Source organism: Oratosquilla oratoria, chromosome 5 (assembly GCF_046742065.1).
Source record: "Oratosquilla oratoria isolate Oo_2021 chromosome 5, ASM4674206v1, whole genome shotgun sequence".
Lineage (NCBI taxonomy): Eukaryota > Metazoa > Arthropoda > Malacostraca > Stomatopoda > Squillidae > Oratosquilla > Oratosquilla oratoria.
In genome coordinates, this window is record NC_134781.1 from 85,870,728 (window position 1) to 85,892,662 (window position 21,935).

Consider the following 21,935-nt stretch of genomic DNA (forward strand, 5'->3'; position numbering starts at 1 on the left):
TATTTGTTGATAATAGAAAGTTTTATTGTAAGATATATTTTGTTGTAAGATAAGGAGAAAAGAAGGGAAAAGAGAGAGAGAGAGATATAGACATATCCTTCAAGATTTCAACACCATACAAGAATGATTGAGAGAGTTGGTTACACCTTTCCATCATGAGAGATACAAATGATTAAGAGCCATTGGGCATAGGCCAATTTGGAATACCAAACATTATCTAAAGTGAATGGGAGAAGGTCATCCTTGGAGTAATGACAGATGAATATCTTATGTTTGTGGAACATGCGTATAGTGTGAAGGTCATCTGAATACATGCCAACATCTAAAACCCTTTCCAAGTCCATCATCCACGAGGAGCTGAGAGGGAAACAATAGGAGTGGCTTGATACCTCCCTTGTGAGGGTGAAGAGACCCTTGGTTTATGTATATAGATGTGAGTGTGTGTGGGTATACATTTTTTTTTTCCTTCAGTGGGATGAGCTAAGAAAATGGCCATGATGGGAAAGGAAAACAAAAGAAATGCAGTAAAGGATGATGTACAAGGAGCTTTGAAAATGGTGAGAGCTGGTAAAGCACCTGGGTTAATGTTATGTGAAGTATAAATAAAGGATGTATGGTTACAGTGGGTTGGCTAGTGAACTTGTTTAATGTGGGTCTAAGGAAGGGGAAAAAGTTGGGAGACTTGAAGAATGTTTGTATTGTTCCACTTTGCAAAGAGAGGGGACAAATGTAATTGTAGTTTTAGAGGGATCAGTTTGTTGAGTGCAATTGGAAAGGTTTTGATAGGAGAGGAATAGAGGGAATAATTGACGAGGAACAGTATGGGTTTAATAAAAGTAGGGGATTTGTGGATAAAATATTTATATAAGACATTTGCAAGATTTTTTTCTTTCTTTCTTTCTTTCTTCAGGGGGTGTTATGGATTTGGAGAAGGCTTATGCCATGATAGGAGGCATGGGATTGGGAAAAGCTATTAAGGGCAGTCAAAAGTTTTTACAAGATTAGTAGAGCTTGTATCAAGATTGGAAATGATGAGCGCAAGTGGTGAGATGGTGGGACTGCATCAAGGCTGTATCATGTAGCCATGGCTGTTCAATGTGTCCATGGATGAGGTGGTACAGGAAGTAAGTCCGAGGGTGATGGGTAGTGGATTGGAGATGGTTAGAGATTGTGGAGGAAAGTGGGAAGTGATCCAGTTGTTTGGAGATGACACTCCACTTGTGGCAGGGTTATAGGAGTGATTAAGGCAGTTTGGGAAGTTATGTGGAAAGACACAGAGTGCGGGGTGATCTAATAGAGGTGTTCAAGTGGATCAAAGGCTTAAACAAGGTCATTATATTAAAACAAAGCAGGATTTGCGGTAATGGATTTAAACTGGACAAATTTAGATTTAAGAAGTAAATAGGCAAGAATTGGTTCACTAATAGGGTGGTCAATGAATGGAATAGACTTAGTAACCATGTAGTGAGCGCTGAAACTATCAGTTGTTTTAAGAAACTGTTAGACAACTTTATGGATGGGGATGACATGTGGTGATGGATATGGAGCTGCCTTGTGTAGGCCTCATGGTCTCTTGCAGTCTCCTTCATTCTTATGTGATAGAAGAAAGAGGTAAATGTGGGTAAAATTAAGGTGAGATGTGCAAGGGCAGTAGGTGGTGGCGAGTTGGAAGTGAGAGGCTGGAGGGATTGGATAGTTTTAAGTATTTGGGGTCACATGTGGCAGGAAATGGAGTGAGAGTGGAGGTAAACTGTAGAGTGAGGGAAGCAAGTAAATGTTTTGGGGGGAGAGTGAATAGTGTTTCGGGAAATAGGCACCCAGGATCGGATGCAAAGAGGATATTATATGAAGGGGTGATTGTGCCTACAACACTATTGGATAGAGACTTGGAATTTAAGAGAGGCAGAGAGAAGTTTAAATGTGTTTGAGATGGAGTGGCTGAGAAGTATGGTTGGGGTTACAAGGTTGGATAGAGTGGGAAATGAGGAGAGTGGGGGTGGAAAGAGAGCTGGAAGTTAGGGCTGATGAAAGATTATTGGGATGGTTTAGGCACATGGAAAAGATGAATGAAGAAAGAAGAAAAGAGCATGTAAAGCAGGGATGGAGAGAGAGGGTTGCTGTGTAAATGAAGTAGTACTGTGTTGTGCTGTATTGCTTCTGACCTGGACAGTGGGCAGGAGACAGGGATGTTCCCTCATCCATGAGGAGCTGAGAGGGAAACAATGAGTGGGTACATGCCTTGACTGGATACCTCCCCTATAAGGGGGAAGCCCTTGGTATATATGTATATACACACACATGTATATATATTCATACATTGGTTTCTTGCAGGAATGTACCCATTAGGATTACAGAGAGAGCAGGGTGCCTAGTCCCATCCCTCTGTCCTGTTTAAGCTGCATTTTTTTTTCTTCTTCTTCTTCTTCTTCTTCTTGTTGCAGGAAACCTCTGTGGCAGTATTCTTTCTTCCCCCTGCCATGTGGGAGAGGGTGGTGTTTTAGGAGAAAATGAAAATATATATTCAGAGAAATAGTACAAGAATAAGAGTGGGGGTGGGGGGCAGCATAACAGAGGGACGGTCACAGTACATTAAAGTAGTAACATTTCTCTATGAATAGATTCCTCTATCACAGACAAAATTATGTGTGGCTCTGGTCCATGGGGGTGCCCCATGTAGACCCTAAAGTATCAGCTGCTTGCTGCCAAGCAGATCTTACCAAACAATAATATGCATCCAATATCTCGACGGGTCTTTTCTTTTTATGTGTGGGGACGGAGAGGCACGGGTTGCTGATCAAGTGAAGAAGCCTTGCTGTGTTATGTTGCATTGTTTCTGACCCAGGGCAGTAGGGAAGATACAGAGATGACCCATCATCCATGAAGGAGGAAAGGGTGGTGGGTGGGAGTGGTTGTATGCCCTTGACTTGGTTACCTCCCTGGTAAAGGAAAAAAAAAAAAGTCCTTGGTATATACAGATAGATCTTGTTTCTTTTTCCCATACACTGATATAAGCAATGAAATTTAACACACGTAAATGCAAGGTTATGTACATAGGTCAAAATAACAGTAAGTATGATTACAAGAAGTTGTTTGGAAATTCGTTAACAAAAGTGGATAGTGAAAAAGGATCTCTGCATAATTATCAGTGCCGATCTCAAATCTTCTAAGCAGTGTATAGACTCTGAGAAAGCAAATAAGATTCTAGGACTGATTGGACAATCTTTTGACTTCAAAAGTCCATCTCTCATTAACAAGCTATATAATTTGCTAGTTCGTCCACATTTGGAATATGCTGTTTCCGTATGGTCACCGAATCTCATTAAAGACACTGACAGATTGGAAAAAGTACAATAGAGAGTCACAAAAATTATTCCATATATCAAAAATAGATCGTACAAAAATCGACTAAAATATATGAATCAATTTTCACTAAAAAAGCAGAGACTTGGAGGTGATTTGATACAGGTCTTTAAGATTCTAAAGGGAATTGACATCAAAAGTGACAAAATTTTCTCAATGAGAATTCAACAAGAAGTAATGGTTTCAAACTGTTAGGAAATAGATTTAATTTGGAAGTGGTTAGAAACAACTTTGGCACCCATGTAGTTAATGAATGGAATAAACTTCCTGCAGAGGCAGTGCAATGTAGTTCAGTTCAAAGCTTTAAGATTTGTTCGATAAACACCTAAGCAAGATGCTGTAGTGCCTGCCATTTATTTTATATTTATTTATTGTTATTTCTTTAATTATCATTTATTATTATTTATCTGTATTATTATTTACTATTTACTGGTTTATTATTTAACTACCCACTTTTATATTTATTCTATTTACTATTATTTATATTATCTTTTGTTTATTTACTTATCATTATTACTTTTTTATTTATATATATTTATTTTATTATTATTATTATTTTTTTTTTTTTTTTTTTTTTTTTTTTTTTTTTTATCCAACCTAGTTATGGACCAAAGGATCTCCTGTTGCCATGCTACTCCTTTCCTTTGCAATGGAATATGTGCAAAATGATTGTGTGTGTACAACACAACTTGGTGGATCACAAAATGAAAACTCCAAGACTGATCCTCAAATTCCATGTGCCACCTGACTTCTGACATCAACCCAACTCTGAAATCTCTCTTTTGACAAAAACCACTGCATAACTGCATTAAACACTCACCCAGAATTGGAAAGGTACTGATACAGGATATACCTAGCCATAGGCTCCAGTTGGCCTTGATGTAGTCACCACACAGAAGACATGGAACACTTGACTCTTACACTGCCTCATTCTCACTTTACCAGAAAACACTATAGCTCTTCCTTGTGTGACTAGTGGACAGATCAGGTACAGTAGGTCCTTGTTGTACAGTACATATGCGTTCCTGAAAACCTTACCCCAAATTGAAATTGCCGTATACTGAACCCATTATAACATGTAATAATAGGATATGGCAGATGTACCTTCTCCCTGCTCTTTCCTCTTCAAAATATCTAGCGGATACCGTATCTGTGAATTTTTCTTACCATAAATAGAATTGAGGGTGGTAAGTACCAAACACCGTAACTGTGAATTTATCGGATAAAGAAATACCGTATAAGGAGGACTCACTGTAGCTGTTTTCAGTTACCTGGGAGCTGTAGGCCTCCTACAGGAGAGATTTGGGGCAACACATTGACTGACTCAGTGGGTAAAAATTCATAGAAGAACATAAGAATCAAGGAGACTGCAAGAAACCATAAGGCCTACACTAGGCAGCTCTGTCTCCATCACCACCTGTCATCCTCATCCATAAAGTTGTATAATCGTTTCTCAAAGCAACTGATAGTTTCAGCGCTTACTACATGGTCACTAAGTTTATTCCATTCGTCAACCACCCTATTAGTAAACCAATTCTTGCCTATTTCCTTCTTAAATCTAAATTTGTCCAGTTTATAACCATTACTGCGAGTCCTGCCCTGTTGTTTTCATATGATGACCTTGTTTGCATCACCCCTGTTAAAGCCTTTGATCCACATACCAGAAGACCCTTTCTCTATCATAAGGTAAGTAGCCAAGTCAAGGCATATGACCACGCTTCACCCATCCCACACCCATTTTTAGTCTTTTATCTTAGGTCCTTGTGAATGAAGGGTCATCCTAGTCCCCCAGCCTACTGCTTGGATCATAAATACTGCAAGAAGACACGGTACCTCTACTGTAAGGCTTGACAGCTGCTGAAGTTGGTCTAACCCCACTGCTTCATGACATGGTGACCCTCTTCCCACTCACCCACTTGAGAATTTGGAGAGCAGGAAAAAAGAAAAGAAATAAAAATCCCTCTGGCCACATCAGGTTCCCAGCCATTTACCACTCCATTTGTATCCCTTGCCCTCTCCCTTCCCTGCACAACAGACATTCCCCTTGTAATTAAGGCCCCCTTCACATCCTATTCCTGGTCTTCAAGTTCACTCCATACACCTCTGCCTTTCGCTTTTTATTTTTATTTTATTTTATTCTTTTATTTTTTATTATTTTTTTTCCCAATTCTTAATTTATTCTTCCCATATTTCCATGTATGGGACACAAGGGGCAACAAATGGATGTGGGATGGGTGAAGGGTGATTATCAGTCAGTCTGTTGCCCTGGCCACTTTTGCAGAAGACTTGCATCACCTCTTCAAGGGTTGGGTTTATGTATATTATTCTTACCATAATTTGGTAAAAATTAATTGAAAAATTCTGCAGACACTTCAAATAGTAGGGTCATCTGAAGGATATGAATATCTGACTTATCATGTTTTGTTTTATTTCAGTGTGAAGCAGAGAGCAAGTTGAAAGAGCTGTTGGATAGCATTGATCAAAGAGTGCTGAGGTGGTCTGGATGTATGAGAAGGACAAGTGAGGAAAGACTAACAAAATGAATGAAAGGCAGGATTGGATTAAGTGAACTTTGAGAGCATGAGCAAGAATGATGTGGATGGAATTTCCTAAAAGTGACATTGGATACACAAGAAGTTTGCCAGGCAGGGAAAAGAGAATTTAAAGGGGATAGAAAAGAAGAAAGGGTGGGGGTGCAAAGGTATTCTTAACCCGATGCCTAGTGCCTGCCATGAATCTCATTTTGAAGATTTACAATTCTATGCCACTTCACCCTCTAATGGAAAAGTCTTGGGTAAGATCTTGAGATTGGACATTTGAAAGAGGAAAATCAATTTATGCCCCCACAACCTCAGTGCTCCATGGATTCAGTCCCCCACTTAAGGATAAGGTTTTCCCTGTTTGCCATAAATCATATTTTGTGGTCTTGCAGCCCTCTCCATCTTGTCTTCTAAGAAAAGTAAAGCAATATTTTGCAGTAAGATTTGAAAGCGGGCTGAAGAAAAAACAATTGCTGCCTCACAATAACAACAACAGTGTTCAGTCCCCACACATGGCACAATGCTCAAACCCAGCCAAATGTATCAATCGCAATCAAAATCACCCCTGCAACATCTTAATGTTGCAGAGTAATTTCATTTTTATTTTTTATCTCGAGAGATCTCGAATGCATCAACTTTGAAGAAGCTCAAACGTGAAGGTAAGCAAGTATGATTGGACCTCAAGTCACATTCACGGAAGCACTACATTTCACCAGACGAATCCCATCCCCAATCATTCCACCCAAGTGATTACACCAAGAGATACAAGAACGCCCTACAGAAACCCCAATTTTCCCCTCAACTATGCCACAAAAACTCTGAACTGACCACACGACCCCTCTATTGGAGAACAAGAATCTCCCATATAACCTCCACACACCCCACCATCCCAAGCACCGCTTACAAACCTCTCCACCTCACCTCACCTACCCCAGCACATACAACCCTACCGCCCAAAGAAAATGCCAAACTGTTCAAGTGAAACCAGAGGGTAAGGTTTTCTGTACTTGATATGAATCCGGTTTCGAGGTCCTTCTCCGTCTGGTTCCCTGACCAAGAGGAGGTCGGCAAGATTTCGAAGAGGGTTTCAAAAGTAGACTGAAGGACCAACTACTGCCTCACTACCTCCGGGCAGTGCCCCTAGGTTGACTCCCATCTGGGAATTGATGCTGAGAGGAAGCGATCGAGGCTGACTGACCACATAAGGAGTCGATAAAGCTTTTATCCCATGAGCAATAATGAACTTCTTCTAACTAAGAAACAGGCTCTAGCGAAGGTGACACATTAGGGGTAGGAGATGGTGATCTCTGGGATCTCTTGGTCCCAACCCACACTGTAGAGAGTTGTAGACCCAGTGGGTACCCTGTGGTGGAACTAGAGAGTAGCACAGCTCGATGGCACCCTTACACATCTGAGCAGCCATATACAGGATCCACTTGGCTCGCCCAATACAGGGAGGTTAGAAAAACAAAACTTAAATATGGACTTTCTTTACCTAACCTGGCCGGGAAACCATCCCCAGCAAGGTCGCCTATGTGTAACATGCATGATGATAATAAGCAATAACTTCAACAGAGAGGGAGCAACAGACCTCTCAAAATCCAAAGTTCCTCAGTAGCACACCCGCCCCACCCCGCAACACTATGTCAAATGTTCTGTGTGGTATTGTTTGGGTTAAGGTGTCTGTCAAGGTTGTTAAAACTTTACTATTGAGCACTTGATTTTGTTCTATTGAGGTATCTCCTTGAAGCCACATCGCCGGGGCGAGGGGTCCGCATTTGTCTTCAGATTTGTCATCCTTTTATTATTATTGTTGATTCATTATTGATATATTTCAAGACTTAAGAAGCTTAGGTACTCCAAATCTAGGTAAACTATGCCTCGGTATGACAAGTTGTTGGTTAGTAGGGCTGGTCAGGATTGGGAATGCAATATCTCTCATTGAGGTCGGGGTTGCAGTCACTGCGGTGGTCTGTGGAAAATATGGGCGATTGTTTCGGTGTCACCAGTGTAGATTCTACTCTAATTTGGGGGATGCCTCTTCGCTTTGATCACAGGGAAATGTTACGGGATGGTGGCGGTTGTGCAACATAAACATTGGCATTAGGAGGGCTGTTGTTAATTCCTTGTTATTAATTGGTTATTATCATTCATTCCGCATTTTGGGTAACCTTTCCAGCCAGGATATGGTTAGGAAGGTTATATTTAGGACACTTTCTAGCTCCTTCGTCATATGGGATGAGGAGCGTGGGTCCTGAATAGGGATGCTCAGTCGTGTGGGGTTTTGCCTAGCTTTGTTACTCCTTAATCCTATCTCAGGGCAACCATCGAACTTACACCGCCTGCCGTGAAGGTTGTGAATTAGAGCTTCTAAAGATCAGCATCGCTAGAAGACTTTCCAGTAGTTGAAAGAATGAAGTAGTTGTTAGTAGGAAAGAAAATTGAAGGTTTTGCCAGTAAACTCAACTTAAGGACGAAACTTTTTCGTCTCGCACATGGCCATATCGTAACAAGAAAACGACCCTCCAACCGGTCAATGCGAAGTTCCCCTCGGAGAACCACTACTAGAATGTTAAACTTGCACAACCTCCCGTAATTACCTAAACCCTCATCTAATCCCTCAAGCAATAATGACGATACGCCAAATATTGGGCTATGAAATATCAATACTTATTAATCATACTTCCACAACTTAAAAAAGCACGACTTTTAACCGAACGATAAACATTGTAATTACATACACCCCCATCTATCCCCTAGCAACAATGACGTTACACCAAATATTGGACAACGAAATATCAATAGTTATTAATACTTATCATACTTCCACAACTTCTTATAAAAAACACGACTTTTAATCGAACGATAAACACCCTCGACTAACTAGACCGATACTGATGAAATGCAAGTAGGATATAGTAACACATTGTTTACAATACCATATTAGGACGAGATCTTGCATCAAGTTGAAAATATCCACGTTTGTAGTTTTATCATTATTTTTTGCAGATAAGGTTACAGAAGCTCCCAAATATCGCACAGCAACTCGAGCGAAAAGAAAAGAACCCGTCTTATCTCGTATTTTGGTAGGAAACACGATAACTTATCATAAGTGTTATGTTTCTTTAAATACGGTCAGCTGTGTTCAACTTGGTAGTCGTGGTGTAGCCATCTTTCGTGCTAACCATGAAGAACTCCAGGAAAAGAATCGTACTGATATTCGCAACAGTGCTGCTCTTTGGATCGGCGATCAGCGAAGAAGACATTTCTGAAGAGTCAATACAACCAGGAAGTCTCGGCTATACCAAAACAGGATCCAATGAATCTGAGAAAGGGTTCGAAGACGACAGAAAAGATGAGGTTTCTGTTGTGAGCAGCGAGGAGGAAGGAATTCCACGAAAGACACCTGTAACCTACACGGCGGCTGTGGTGGAATATGAACCCTACAGCAACTGGGAACTAGGTGGCCTTCACATTATTCTGGAAAATGCGAAGATATTTGAAGAGTTTACCATCGAAGCTAAATTCAAGGTAGGACTGAAAGAACTGGTGTGTGTGTGTGTGTGTGTGTGTTTACATAGTCGCAGTGCATAAAGGTTGGAGTCCCGTCTCTCTTCTATTCGTCAAACCTTGCTATGAATTAGTTTATAATGTTGGCTAGAGTTATATGTTTATTTATTTGTGTGCGTGTGTGTGTGTGTTTATCCGTGCGTGCGCACATGTTTGTTTTTTGTATTGGCAGTTTTGTGTAACACGAGAGTTTATTACCATAATATCCTGTCCCAGCATTCAAATCAGTCTGGGGCCGTATACACAAAACTTTTTTGTTAGCCTTAACAATCTCTGCTAGCTAACAGAAAACCACTAAAAGTTATACACCAATGCTTAACTAACAACTGTTAGCTAGCAAACAGTTGTTTGTCAAGTACCGCTAAACAGCGCTGAAGTTAGCAGCTTATGAACATGTAAATGGACGTATTATCAAAAATTGCACACATAAAACTGTGTTATTAATGCAGTTGTTCAGAATTTATTAATAAAGTATCATGATAGCACATAGATATCGTATGTATAGGTTTTTAGAAGTACTTATTAACCAACGACAGATATTTTTGGACGAAGGCGCATTGTACGGGCGGCCGTGCCACAGACAAATCTTCCGACAGAAGACTCAACAATAATTTCAGAGGACATAGACATGGCAGAAGAAACACAGAAAAAGAAAAGGAAGCCAAACTGGTCACAAGAGGAAACGCTCCTCTTGATCAACGTGATTATGGAGAAAAAATAATAATAAATGGGCGATTCAAGCCAAGTTTAAACCACAAGGATAAGAGGGAGGCATGACAAAGCACGTTGATGCTATGGTATTGTTTTCTGTTTACATATAAATGTTCATCGACACTTGGAGCCCCAATTCTAATGTTTGTGCCATCTATGGTACCCACAACACCGGGAAACCTACAGTTTTCCATGAACTCTGCTTGTTTTACTTGCACTTCTTGGCGAGTCAATAGGAATTTTACAAACTGAGTTACAATATTTGGTTCTGATAGTGCATCAATTGTTTGAGTAATGACACGGCTGATTGATGCTTGCGAGGTCCCAAATTCGTCACTGCTGCATTTTACCTGTGGCTAAATATCATAGGGTAATTGCCACCTTCGTCTCAGGACTCAGTGGTCGATTCCGTTCTGTTCGGGATTGAAGTTTGTCCCTCACTAAATCAGCCATTTTTATTATACCAGCACGGTTCATTCTGAAGCGTTTGATGAGTTCGTCATCATTGTACTCGTTAAATATGTCCCGTCGCTGTCGATAAACTCGCAGTCATCTTTTTAGTTGTTGTTGCTCCGCCATCTTCTTTACTAACAGGAACTTGTTAAGAGCTTAATAGTCCTCCTCAGCACTTTTATCTTAACAGTACTTTTAAGGCCCTAACAAGTTTTCTGTATCACTGTTAGTGCTTAACAGCTAAATGTTAGCCTTAACAGGAATTTGTTACCCTTAACAGCTATTTGTTAGTGCTAACAAGTTTTGTGTATACGGCCCCTGGTCTCCAGGCGCGCATTAGCTCGGTAGACAATCTGTCGTTTGTCCAAGCCCCCATTTGGAAAGCTGATTATCTTTTACACTTATTTTCTTTTGGAGTATTGAATCATGTTAACACTTTACCCGCTGATGCTAATTTCTTTAATTCTTACCCTATGTGCATTTAAACAAATAAGCTTGTCAGCCATTTCCCTTCCCCCAACGTCTTCTTCATGTCTGTAGATGTAGTTATGACTAATATCAGCAATCCATTGCATGATTTGCGCCTTTGGTGGTGGGTGAACCTAGGAATTGGGAGGCTTGTTAAGTACATCTGTGCAGTGTCGTAATATCCATACAGGTAACAGAATGTGGGTTATCTAATATATAATTAAGTTGTCCTGATCACGCTTGAGCTCCGCACGCTATCCGACATCAAGAGGGTTGCAACACAGACTAAGCCTGGCCACAGATTCAAATCGTCGTAAATCAGGGTTTGGCGTACCAGAATCGGATATTTTTTGATGTATAAAGTTTCTCACGTGTCAACCGAAATTGCTGGGAATAGGTATCTTGCTATCTTTTAAGTATTTGGAGGGACTTTTCAAATATCAAAAAATATCACACTGGAAGGGTTAAATCAAAGAGTATTGTAAGTGTGATTTGTGTCACGTCAAATTAACATAAGAACATAACATATGAATGGAGACTGCAAGAGACAATAAGGCCTACACTGGGCAGCTCCGTATCCATTACCACCTGTCATCCCCATCCATAAAGTTGTCTAATCGTTTCTTAAAACAATTGATAGTTTCAGCGCTCACTACATGGTTACTAAGTGTATTGAATGAATATAAAGTTTGGTGAAATAATTTTTACTTAAAGGTCGTTTTTGCCATTATGTGCAAATCTAGTTGCCATATAATCACACAATTCAGACTCAATTTTTTAACATCAGCAAAAGGTAGATAATATAATTCTTAATTTTACATATTTTCAACAAAAACATACGTTTATGGCAAATATGCTGAACAATTAACTTCACCATCTTTTGATTCTGCCCAGAGGCTGTTGCAGGATGGATTGATTGATTGGAAATTCACAGAAGGTACGTAGTTTACTCCCAACAAATGAATTAAGAAGTTCCGCAACTGTGACTTGAACTCTTGCATGTACGACTAAACCTGACCATTCCCCAACAGCGCTCAGTTGTCAGCGTTCACCGAGTCTATTCAGACGAGCCCTCCGACAAATGTATGACAAATTAATTAATTGATCGAAACTTGACTGTTTTTTAGTTGACTTAAAAGAATTTCAGTCATAAGCCTGACAGTTTAAATGCGGCTCTACAGCCGGAAGGCGATTAAATTCACATGTACAACTAAGGTACTTCAACTGTCGAACTTGGAAACCACTGGGCGGGATATTTATTGCTTGAGGTCGGATTTCTTTGTAAAGTTTGATGACGATTTGTTCTGATTCTTCAGGATGCAGACTTGATCGTGTTTCCTGAGGGCGGTCTTACCACCCTCGACTTCCGTAATACCCAAGTCGACATCGATAGCTTGTCCCAGATCGTGCCCGATCCACAGGATCTGATCGCTCCCTGCTTCCACGAAGATACTTCGGATTATCAAAAGGTAATGGTAATGACAAGGTGTTTAAAGTATTTCTCTATTAATCAGTCATCAGGAATTATTCATGTAAATCGAATAAATTACCTATATGAATAGAAAAAAATCACTAGGAACACTGCTCACTCCAGACAACCATAACAAACACCCCTACAGTGAAATATAACGGCCAAACTCTTCTAGTGAAAAAGAACCCTAAAATTCTATATCTCATCTTTATACCCGCATGACCTGAGTCCATACGTCAAAGATCTGACAGTGAAAATCAACAACAAAACAAACCTGCTCAAATCCATCTCGATTAATTTTAGGCTTCGGGCAATGGAAGAAAAACTAATTACTGTCTTCAGTCACTTCATAAAGAAAATACCTTCAACTACGCTTTCACAACTTGGTTCCCAAAAATCAACCAAACATAGACACTTTACAAACTATATAAAATAACACTGAGAAATTAACAGGATGCACCAAAGCCACCTCAATAGGACACCTACATTTAGAAACTAGAATTCTCCCCATAAGACATATAAAAATGATAGGGACATAGTTCTATGCTAGAACCCTCAATCCCATTCACCCATCACAGTGTACCACACAAGCACTACCAGCTGAAGAAAAAACAATACTCAAACATATACATTAACCTAACATTTGTTCCACACAATACATCGGCACAAAAATACATTCATACATACTTACATATACCAAAGGCTTTTTCCCCTTACACGGGTGGTAGCCAAAAAGAAAAAGGCATAGAAACCACTCCCACCCATTCCATTTCCTATATATTCCACTCCCTTCCACCCTCCTCCCTCCCTCCCATCTTGGCACCTCCCGGATGACGGGTCATCCCTGCATCCTGTCCACTGCCCTGGGTCAGAAGCAGTGTCGCAAGACACAGCACATCCACAGCATGGCCGCTTCATAAATTCGGCGACCCCCCCTCTCCATCCCCTCACATTCATACGCAGACCAATAAACAAGGTATTCAAGACAGACCACCAAACTCGATACATTACCAACCCCACAAAAAAAAAAAAAAAAACTCTGAAGATACGAACAACACTTGCGTTCAGGACACCATCCGGCTCTTAAGGCAGTATCAACACAGAATAGTCCTTATTACAAAATCAAACTGCCCTAGATGCAGCCACTTAAAAGACATCGAATACTTACAATCCTTAGACAACAACCCAATATTTTTTCCCTGAATGACCCATGAGCCCATCCGATGGCCGTTGCCGGATACTTGGAGGCCATGGGGTCTCCTGCAAGAGAGATCTGGGGCAACAGAAGTAGGTGGAAGTGATTACTGTATGTATATAGCTGACGGTTGCGACAAACATCCTGCAGAGGTGCTCTCATGTAAGTTTGTAAACTTCTTTATTCAAACACGTAATCTTATTTTTTTCGTAAGTTCCCTGTATTTGTCATTATTTTCTGTTGTATGTAGCCTCATGATGGGCCAAAATATCTACTGTTGATATGGTATTACGATGTATTCCGATGTATATTGTAATAAATAGATTACGTTTGGGTCTAACTTACATAGCACAGAAATTTGCTTCCATCATACATTCGTGTATTTTTCTCCAAGGCAAAGGATGGTTATCAAAATGGAGGCTAGGGTGTGTTATAAAGTGATTTATAAAGTCAGACGGCTGTTGAGGAAATGTCGTTCAGGGAGCGGTGGTCATTATTAATGATTCCATGGCAAAATTTAACATATTTTTCTGACATTTTTCTTGCTAATTTGAACAAACCTGGCATTTGTTTCTATGGGAAACCACTATTTTCTGTTCAAATCAGAAAAAAATATATATATATATATATATATATATATATATATATATATATATATATATATATATATATATCGAATTCTTTCACCTTAACCTAACACAACCTTCACTCGTCTTGCCTAACCACCCCTGAATCCTCAAGCGGGGTGCGTTTTACCTCGACTCTTGGCCAGCCATAGGGGCTCTGCTATGGTGCTTGTTGAGGGGCGCCGCTATTGTGCTTGTTCAGGGGCTCCGAGCCCCAAGCAAAGGCGAGGGACAAAGCAAGAACGAACGAGCTTTATGCTAAAATAGATTTTTTATGTAATTGATTTACTTATTTGTTTATTTATTATTTGTGTATTTATTGGTATATTCATTTATTGATCTATTATGTATTTATCCATTTCTATTCACAAGACTCGTATCTGCCCGAGTCCTGCGAGGAAAAAATCCACTAAAAGATTCAACTTTTACTTCCGACATATCCTTCTGTTGTTTTCGATCCTTTCGCTGCGCAGGGAAGTTTGCAAGAATAACCTGGCGGTAGTGAAATTGTTAATGGAAATAAGTTTCTCTTTTTGGCTGCAAAGGTTTCCTTTGTCTGAACAAAATCTCCATGAGGCAGTCAGAACAATGCACTTTTTAAGTCTTTATTTTTCAACATAAGAGTAAAGACCTTTCCCTCGCCCCCATTCCTATTTCGAAAAAATCTGGACCGCACTCCAAGACAGAATTAATTTTTATAAATACAAGCCCACCGGCTGCGCCGGCCCAGCTACGCCGGGGGCCTTGGCCTGCGGCGCTGCGCCTTAGGCGCGGGCGCTGCGCGCCCTGGGCTACGCCCCTTTTTTGGAAAATAAAGAGTTCTTCTTCGAGTTCTTCTTCGAGTTCTTCGAGTTCTTTTTCGAGTTCTTCGAGTTCTTTTCGAGTTCTTCGAGTTCTTCTTCGAGTTCTTCGAGTTCGTTCTTCTTCGAGTTCTTCTTCGAGTTCTTCGAGTTCTTCTTCGAGTTCTTCGAGTTCTTCTTCGAGTTCTCCTTCTTCTTCGAGTTCTTCTTCTTCGATTTCTTCTTCGAGTTCTTCTCTTTCGAGTTCTTCGAGTTCTTCTTTTTCGAGTTCTTCGAGTTCTTCTTTTTCGAGTTCTTCGAGTTCTTCTTTTTCGAGTTCTTCGAGTTCTTCTTCGAGTTTTTCGATTTCTTCTTCGAGTTCTACTTCTTCTTCTTCTTCGAGTTCTTCGAGTTCTTCTTCTTCCTCTTCTTCGAGTTCTTCGAGTTCTTCTTCGAGTTCTTCTTCTTCTTCTTCTTCTTCTTCTTCTTCTTCTTCTTCTTCTTCTTCTTCTTCTTCTTCTTCTTCTTCTTCTTCTTCGATTTCTTCGAGTTCTTCTTCGGGTCGTTGGACAAAGATTCTTCACAAAAACACCTACAGCTCACGGTCGACGGTTGTAACCCTTTTGGCCGTATTCTGAAATTAGTGACGCGATTAATTTTTTTTTATTTAGATGGACGGGGTATTAATGGAAGAATAATCTTTTTAACAACAAACGAAAGACGGTTGCGTGATGACGTCACCCTTCACACAAAATAGAATAGATTATGATAAAATAGAGTAACAAATAAAACTAAGCAAAATCAAAATATTAACAAATAGAAATTAAATAAAACGGTGAAATTATGCCCTTCACAATAATGCTTATGAAGTTACCCTCCCACCTGCCACTCAAAGATGAAAAAATAATAATAATAATAAAAGAAAACAAAATAAAAAGCGTGAGATTCTCAGACTTACAATTTTTTTCCTATGTTCTGAAAATACTACGTTCTTCAGTTTCATTTTTACATTCACTAATCTTATCGCATATACCTGATGTCAAATTCCCTTCTACTTCCAACTGTCGTCAGATTTTTTTTTTCCATCTCCGTGGGATCCAATTGGCAGTTTCTCTCATGGTTTTCAAATGTCATATTCATGAGAAACGCCAGCTGGTCTATGATAATTATTTGAATACGTATTCACATGGATACACGCACGCACGCACGCGCACACACACACACACACACACACACACCTCTCATGGCGCTGTGGTTAGAGCTCTGGCCTGCCACTACGGAGGTCCGGGTTCGATCCTCGCCCGGGGCTGAAATAATATCAGTATCGCAGCGCTGAGGGGTGTTACTCCAACTCTCGTGGGCGGGGAGTTGGGTGTGTGTGTGTGTGCATGGTCATAGCATTACCCATAGATCGGACCTACGAGCTCTGAGCTCTCTTCCAGGAGGGAAATAGCTGTCGATCACGAGTCCAACACGTGATCCAAAAGACCAAGTGAATGAATGAATACACACACACACGACTCGGTGGCGCGGTTGGTAGAGTCCCCGACTGCCACTACGGTGGTCCGGGTTCGAATCCTGCTCAGGGCTGAAGTAGTTTTAGTGTCACTGCTCTTCGAGTCATTACTCCAACTCTCGTGGGTGGGGAGTTGGGTGTGTGTGTGCGTGTAAGGTCACAGCATTACCCACAGATCGGTCATACGAGCTTTGAGCTCTCTTACGGGAGGGAAATAGCTGTTGATCACGAGTCCAGCGTGTGATCTAAGACCAAGGTGAATACACACAGATACACGCGCGCGCGCACACACACACACACACATGCACACATACAGTACATACATAAGCACACACACACACGTATGTATGTATGTATGTATGTATATACGTAATGAATGTATGTATGCATATATGCCTGCATGTATGAATGATATGTGGATACGCACTCATATACATCCACATGTGCACACGCACATACACACACGTGCACACACGCATGCATACCCACACTAACATACACACGTGTGTTGTAGTCTAAATTTGCGACTACAACGTTGATGGAAAATGATACACTGCAGACGGTTGAAGGTCGTGTAATTAAAGAAAAGATTAATTCCCCAAACGGGTCGAATACACTGTTCACGCAGTTCCATTGTATGTATGTATTTATATATATATGTATATACATATGTATCGGGGTATGTATGTATGGATTTAAGAAGGGGAAAGCCAACCCAGCTAGCACCAACGACCCCATCCAGCCCCCAAAGCCAAAAGATTGGAGAGGGGGCTGGGCTGATGGCTAATTTTCTCGTCCCTCTTATAAATTACACATCCCTTGTCATTCTCTTCACACACTTTCCACCATAAGGACAGAAGCGCTGGGAAATTATAGTCCATAGCAACACACCTATTGGAGACGTCAATGATTTATTTTCTCTCTCCCCTTACATTTCTCTTCTTGCTTCTCTACTTCCCAAATCAGCAAATCTGTCTCATCTACTCTTATCTCCTTTCTCTTGAAGTACTCTCTTATACTTTCTCCTTTTCACTTTTTTCTTTTCTGTAGTTACACACCTTTTACACAATATCTATTATACGTACTTCTTCCTTTATCTTCATTGACTCATACGCTGAATAGGTTAAGTGTTTATTCTATAAGCAATAACCAGCGCTTCTGTCTTAAGAGACACTATCGGATCTAAGAGCAAGTCATGAGGTAGTAAATGAGATGTTTAAGAGAGGTAGAAGAAGGGAGGGGTGTAACCTTCACGAAAAGTGTATTTTAATCAAACGGAGAAGTAATTGTGTAGAGGTTAGAGTGCTTGGCAAACAGTGTTGGTCGGTCGTGGTTAGTCTTTCATTATGAGCTTCCTCTGTGGTAAGAAATTGATTCACTCTTACGTCTCCTTTGCATAGAGTTATAGCGATGCTACTGTGAGAGGAGAAAGGGGAGTTGGTGAGTTCGTCTCCTTTATTGTAAGGTACGAGTGAAATGACTACATGCGGCCAGGAGTTGATATATATATATATATATATATATATATATATATATATATATATATATATATATATATATTATATATATATATATATATATATATATGGCGCGGGTAGTGACCCGTGGTACGTAATTACATAATTGCACTGGATTAGGTTAGGTCGGGTCAAGCAGGGTCGCATTGTCACAGAAGCGTCAGGTCTAGCCATGTAGGCGACAACGTGCTTTCCATGCCACGTGCTTGCCGCCAGCGTGATGGGTAGAGGCAACATAATTCCAATGAAGAGAGGGAAGAAGTTGTGACGTCAAATAATGCTAGCATTGTCAGTGCGCCATTTACGACAATGGTTACAGCGCCGTCATCAAAATCGATATCTATCAGTGGATCTTTTCTTCTTTGTATTTATTGGTATATTCATTTATTGATCTATTATGTATTTATCCATTTCTATTCACAAGACTCGTATCTGCCCGAGTCCTGCGAGGAAAAAATCCACTAAAAGATTCAACTTTTACTTCCGACATATCCTTCTGTTGTTTTCGATCCTTTCGCTGCGCAGGGAAGTTTGCAAGAATAACCTGGCGGTAGTGAAATTGTTAATGGAAATAAGTTTCTCTTTTTGGCTGCAAAGGTTTCCTTTGTCTGAACAAAATCTCCATGAGGCAGTCAGAACAATGCACTTTTTAAGTCTTTATTTTTCAACATAAGAGTAAAGACCTTTCCCTCGCCCCCATTCCTATTTCGAAAAAATCTGGACCGCACTCCAAGACAGAATTAATTTTTATAAATATGGACGGGGTATTAATGGAAGAATAATCTTTTTAACAACAAACGAAAGACGGTTGCGTGATGACGTCACCCTTCACACAAAATAGAATAGATTATGATAAAATAGAGTAACAAATAAAACTAAGCAAAATCAAAATATTAACAAATAGAAATTAAATAAAACGGTGAAATTGTGCCCTTCACAATAATGCTTATGAAGTTACCCTCCCACCTGCCACTCAAAGATGAAAAAATAATGATAATAATAAAAGAAAACAAAATAAAAAGCGTGAGATTCTCAGACTTACAATTTTTTTCCTATGTTCTGAAAATACTACATTCTTCAGTTTCATTTTTACATTCACTAATCTTATCGCATATATACCTGATGTCAAATTCCCTTCTACTTCCAACTGTCGTCAGATTTTTTTTCCCATCTCCGTGGGATCCAATTGGCAGTTTCTCTCATGGTTTTCAAATGTCATATTCATGAGAAACGCCAGCTGGTCTATGATAATTATTTGAATACGTATTCACGCACGCACGCACGCGCGCACACACACACACACACACACACACACACACACACACACACACACACGACTCGGTGGCGCGGTTGGTAGAGTCCCCGACTGCCACTACGGTGGTCCGGGTTCGAATCCTGCTCAGGGCTGAAGTAGTTTTAGTGTCACTGCTCTTCGAGTCATTACTCCAACTCTCGTGGGTGGGGAGTTGGGTGTGTGTGTGCGTGTAAGGTCACAGCATTACCCACAGATCGGTCATACGAGCTTTGAGCTCTCTTACGGGAGGGAAATAGCTGTTGATCACGAGTCCAGCGTGTGATCTAAGACCAAGGTGAATACACACAGATACACGCGCGCGCGCGCACACACACACACACATGCACACATACAGTACATACATAAGCACACACACACACGTATGTATGTATGTATGTATGTATGTATATACGTAATGAATGTATGTATGCATATATGCCTGCATGTATGAATGATATGTGGATACGCACTCATATACATCCACATGTGCACACGCACATACACACACGTGCACACACGCATGCATACCCACACTAACATACACACGTGTGTTGTAGTCTAAATTTGCGACTACAACGTTGATGGAAAATGATACACTGCAGACGGTTGAAGGTCGTGTAATTAAAGAAAAGATTAATTCCCCAAACGGGTCGAATACACTGTTCACGCAGTTCCATTGTATGTATGTATTTATATATATATGTATATACATATGTATCGGGGTATGTATGTATGGATTTAAGAAGGGGAAAGCCAACCCAGCTACCACCAACGACCGGTCCTGGAGCTGCAACGTCTACGTCGTGGGACCACCCCCCAACCCCAAGAGTTGGGGGCCAATCAGCAGCAACTACCCCTGGCCATCAGCTCTACGCAGATGGCACCGATCCCCAAGGAGGAGCTACGCCTACCTGGGGGAGTACCACAATCCTTTTTTTTCCAACACACAATGTTACGTTTTTTCTGCACTGAGGGGTCATTTTCCGGCGATCACCCCTCTTCTTCTACTTTTAGCCGGAGATGTAGAGAGCAATCCTGGGCCCACCACAAAATACACATGCCCAACATGCTCTAAACCCATTACTTCGAGCAGACAGACAAAGGGCTCAGTTCAGTGCAATATGTGCAAAAACTGGGCCCACCTCACTTGTACAACACTTGCTGACACAAACCAATACACAAACACTTGGACATGTTCTACCTGCCTTCCAGTAACCCCAATCCCACCTCCCCAACCACAGCCAACACCCTTACCCACTCCCAATTTCCCTTTGCCCTTACCCCCGATTAGTACTCCCCTTCCTTTGTCCCCGATCTCTCCTTTCCCCCCCTCTGACCCAGATCCTACACCTTCCCCACTACCACCCCAACCTCAACCCCAAACGGCAACATACAACACATACAAAACACACAACATCAACATATTACAACACAACATTGACGGTATTAACACTAAAAAACATGAACTTGAACACTTTCTTAAACAACACAACATACACATTGCAATTCTACAAGAAACAAAATTAAGACACTCACACAAAACACCATCATTTCATAATTACACCACCATCAGACAAGACCGGACTGACGGCAATGGCGGTGGACTCATCACCCTGATCCACCATTCCATCTGTTTTGTGGACACAAGTGCCACAACCAAAATTCTCCTCCCTACCACAGATAACACAACAGAAACCCAATCCATTCGTATCCGCACAGGCAACAATTCAACACTAACAATAGTTAACATGTACATTCCCCCCCAATCATCCCCCACAGTTCCAAACACCTTCAGACCTCAACTCAGCCAACTAACCTCAATCCCCAACCTGATCATGGGTGGTGACTTCAACGCCAAGTCGTCTGCCTGGTTTGTCGACAACCCTGACACAGACAGAGGGCTTGATATACAGACTCAATTCGACTCATTGACTATCATGAACAACACGCATAATCATACACATATCCCATACCAAGCCCTCTACACTCCCTCCTCTCCTGATATCACCTTTTGCTCCCCCTGCCTAACCCCAACAACATCATGGAGAGTGGTCGGAGCCCTTGGTTCTGACCACCTTCCAATCATCATCACCACCAAAACAAAATGCACCCCAGCTGGCCACAGACACACTTACACCAATTACAAGAGAGCTAACTGGGAAGCCTTTAATGAAGAGACAGAACAACATTTTGAAACACTTAACAGTACACCAATCACAAACATAAACAATGCTGTGCACGCTTTTAATACAATCATACAAAACGCAGACAAGAGATACATCCCTAGAGGCAACAGAAAATCACACAACCCCAACTTCACACCAGAAATCCAAGGCCTCATCAGACAACGTGACACACTTAAACACGATACCCCCACACCTATCCCTCAAAACATAGCAGACCAAATACAAACATTAAACACTGTGATTGCCAAT

The 21,935-nt window shown here is 40.9% G+C and overlaps 1 protein-coding gene across 1 annotated transcript; it reads left to right on the top strand.

The window, feature by feature from the left end:
• The first annotated feature begins 9,031 nt into the window (after positions 1–9,031).
• On the top strand, positions 9,032–12,679 carry LOC143025635 (uncharacterized). The gene is made up of 2 exons (XM_076185606.1): positions 9,032–9,431; positions 12,419–12,679. The coding sequence occupies exons 1-2, from the start codon at positions 9,087–9,089 to the stop codon at positions 12,662–12,664; spliced, it is 591 nt and encodes a 196-aa protein (XP_076041721.1). The 5' UTR covers positions 9,032–9,086; the 3' UTR covers positions 12,665–12,679.
• Positions 12,680–21,935: the final 9,256 nt, after the last annotated feature.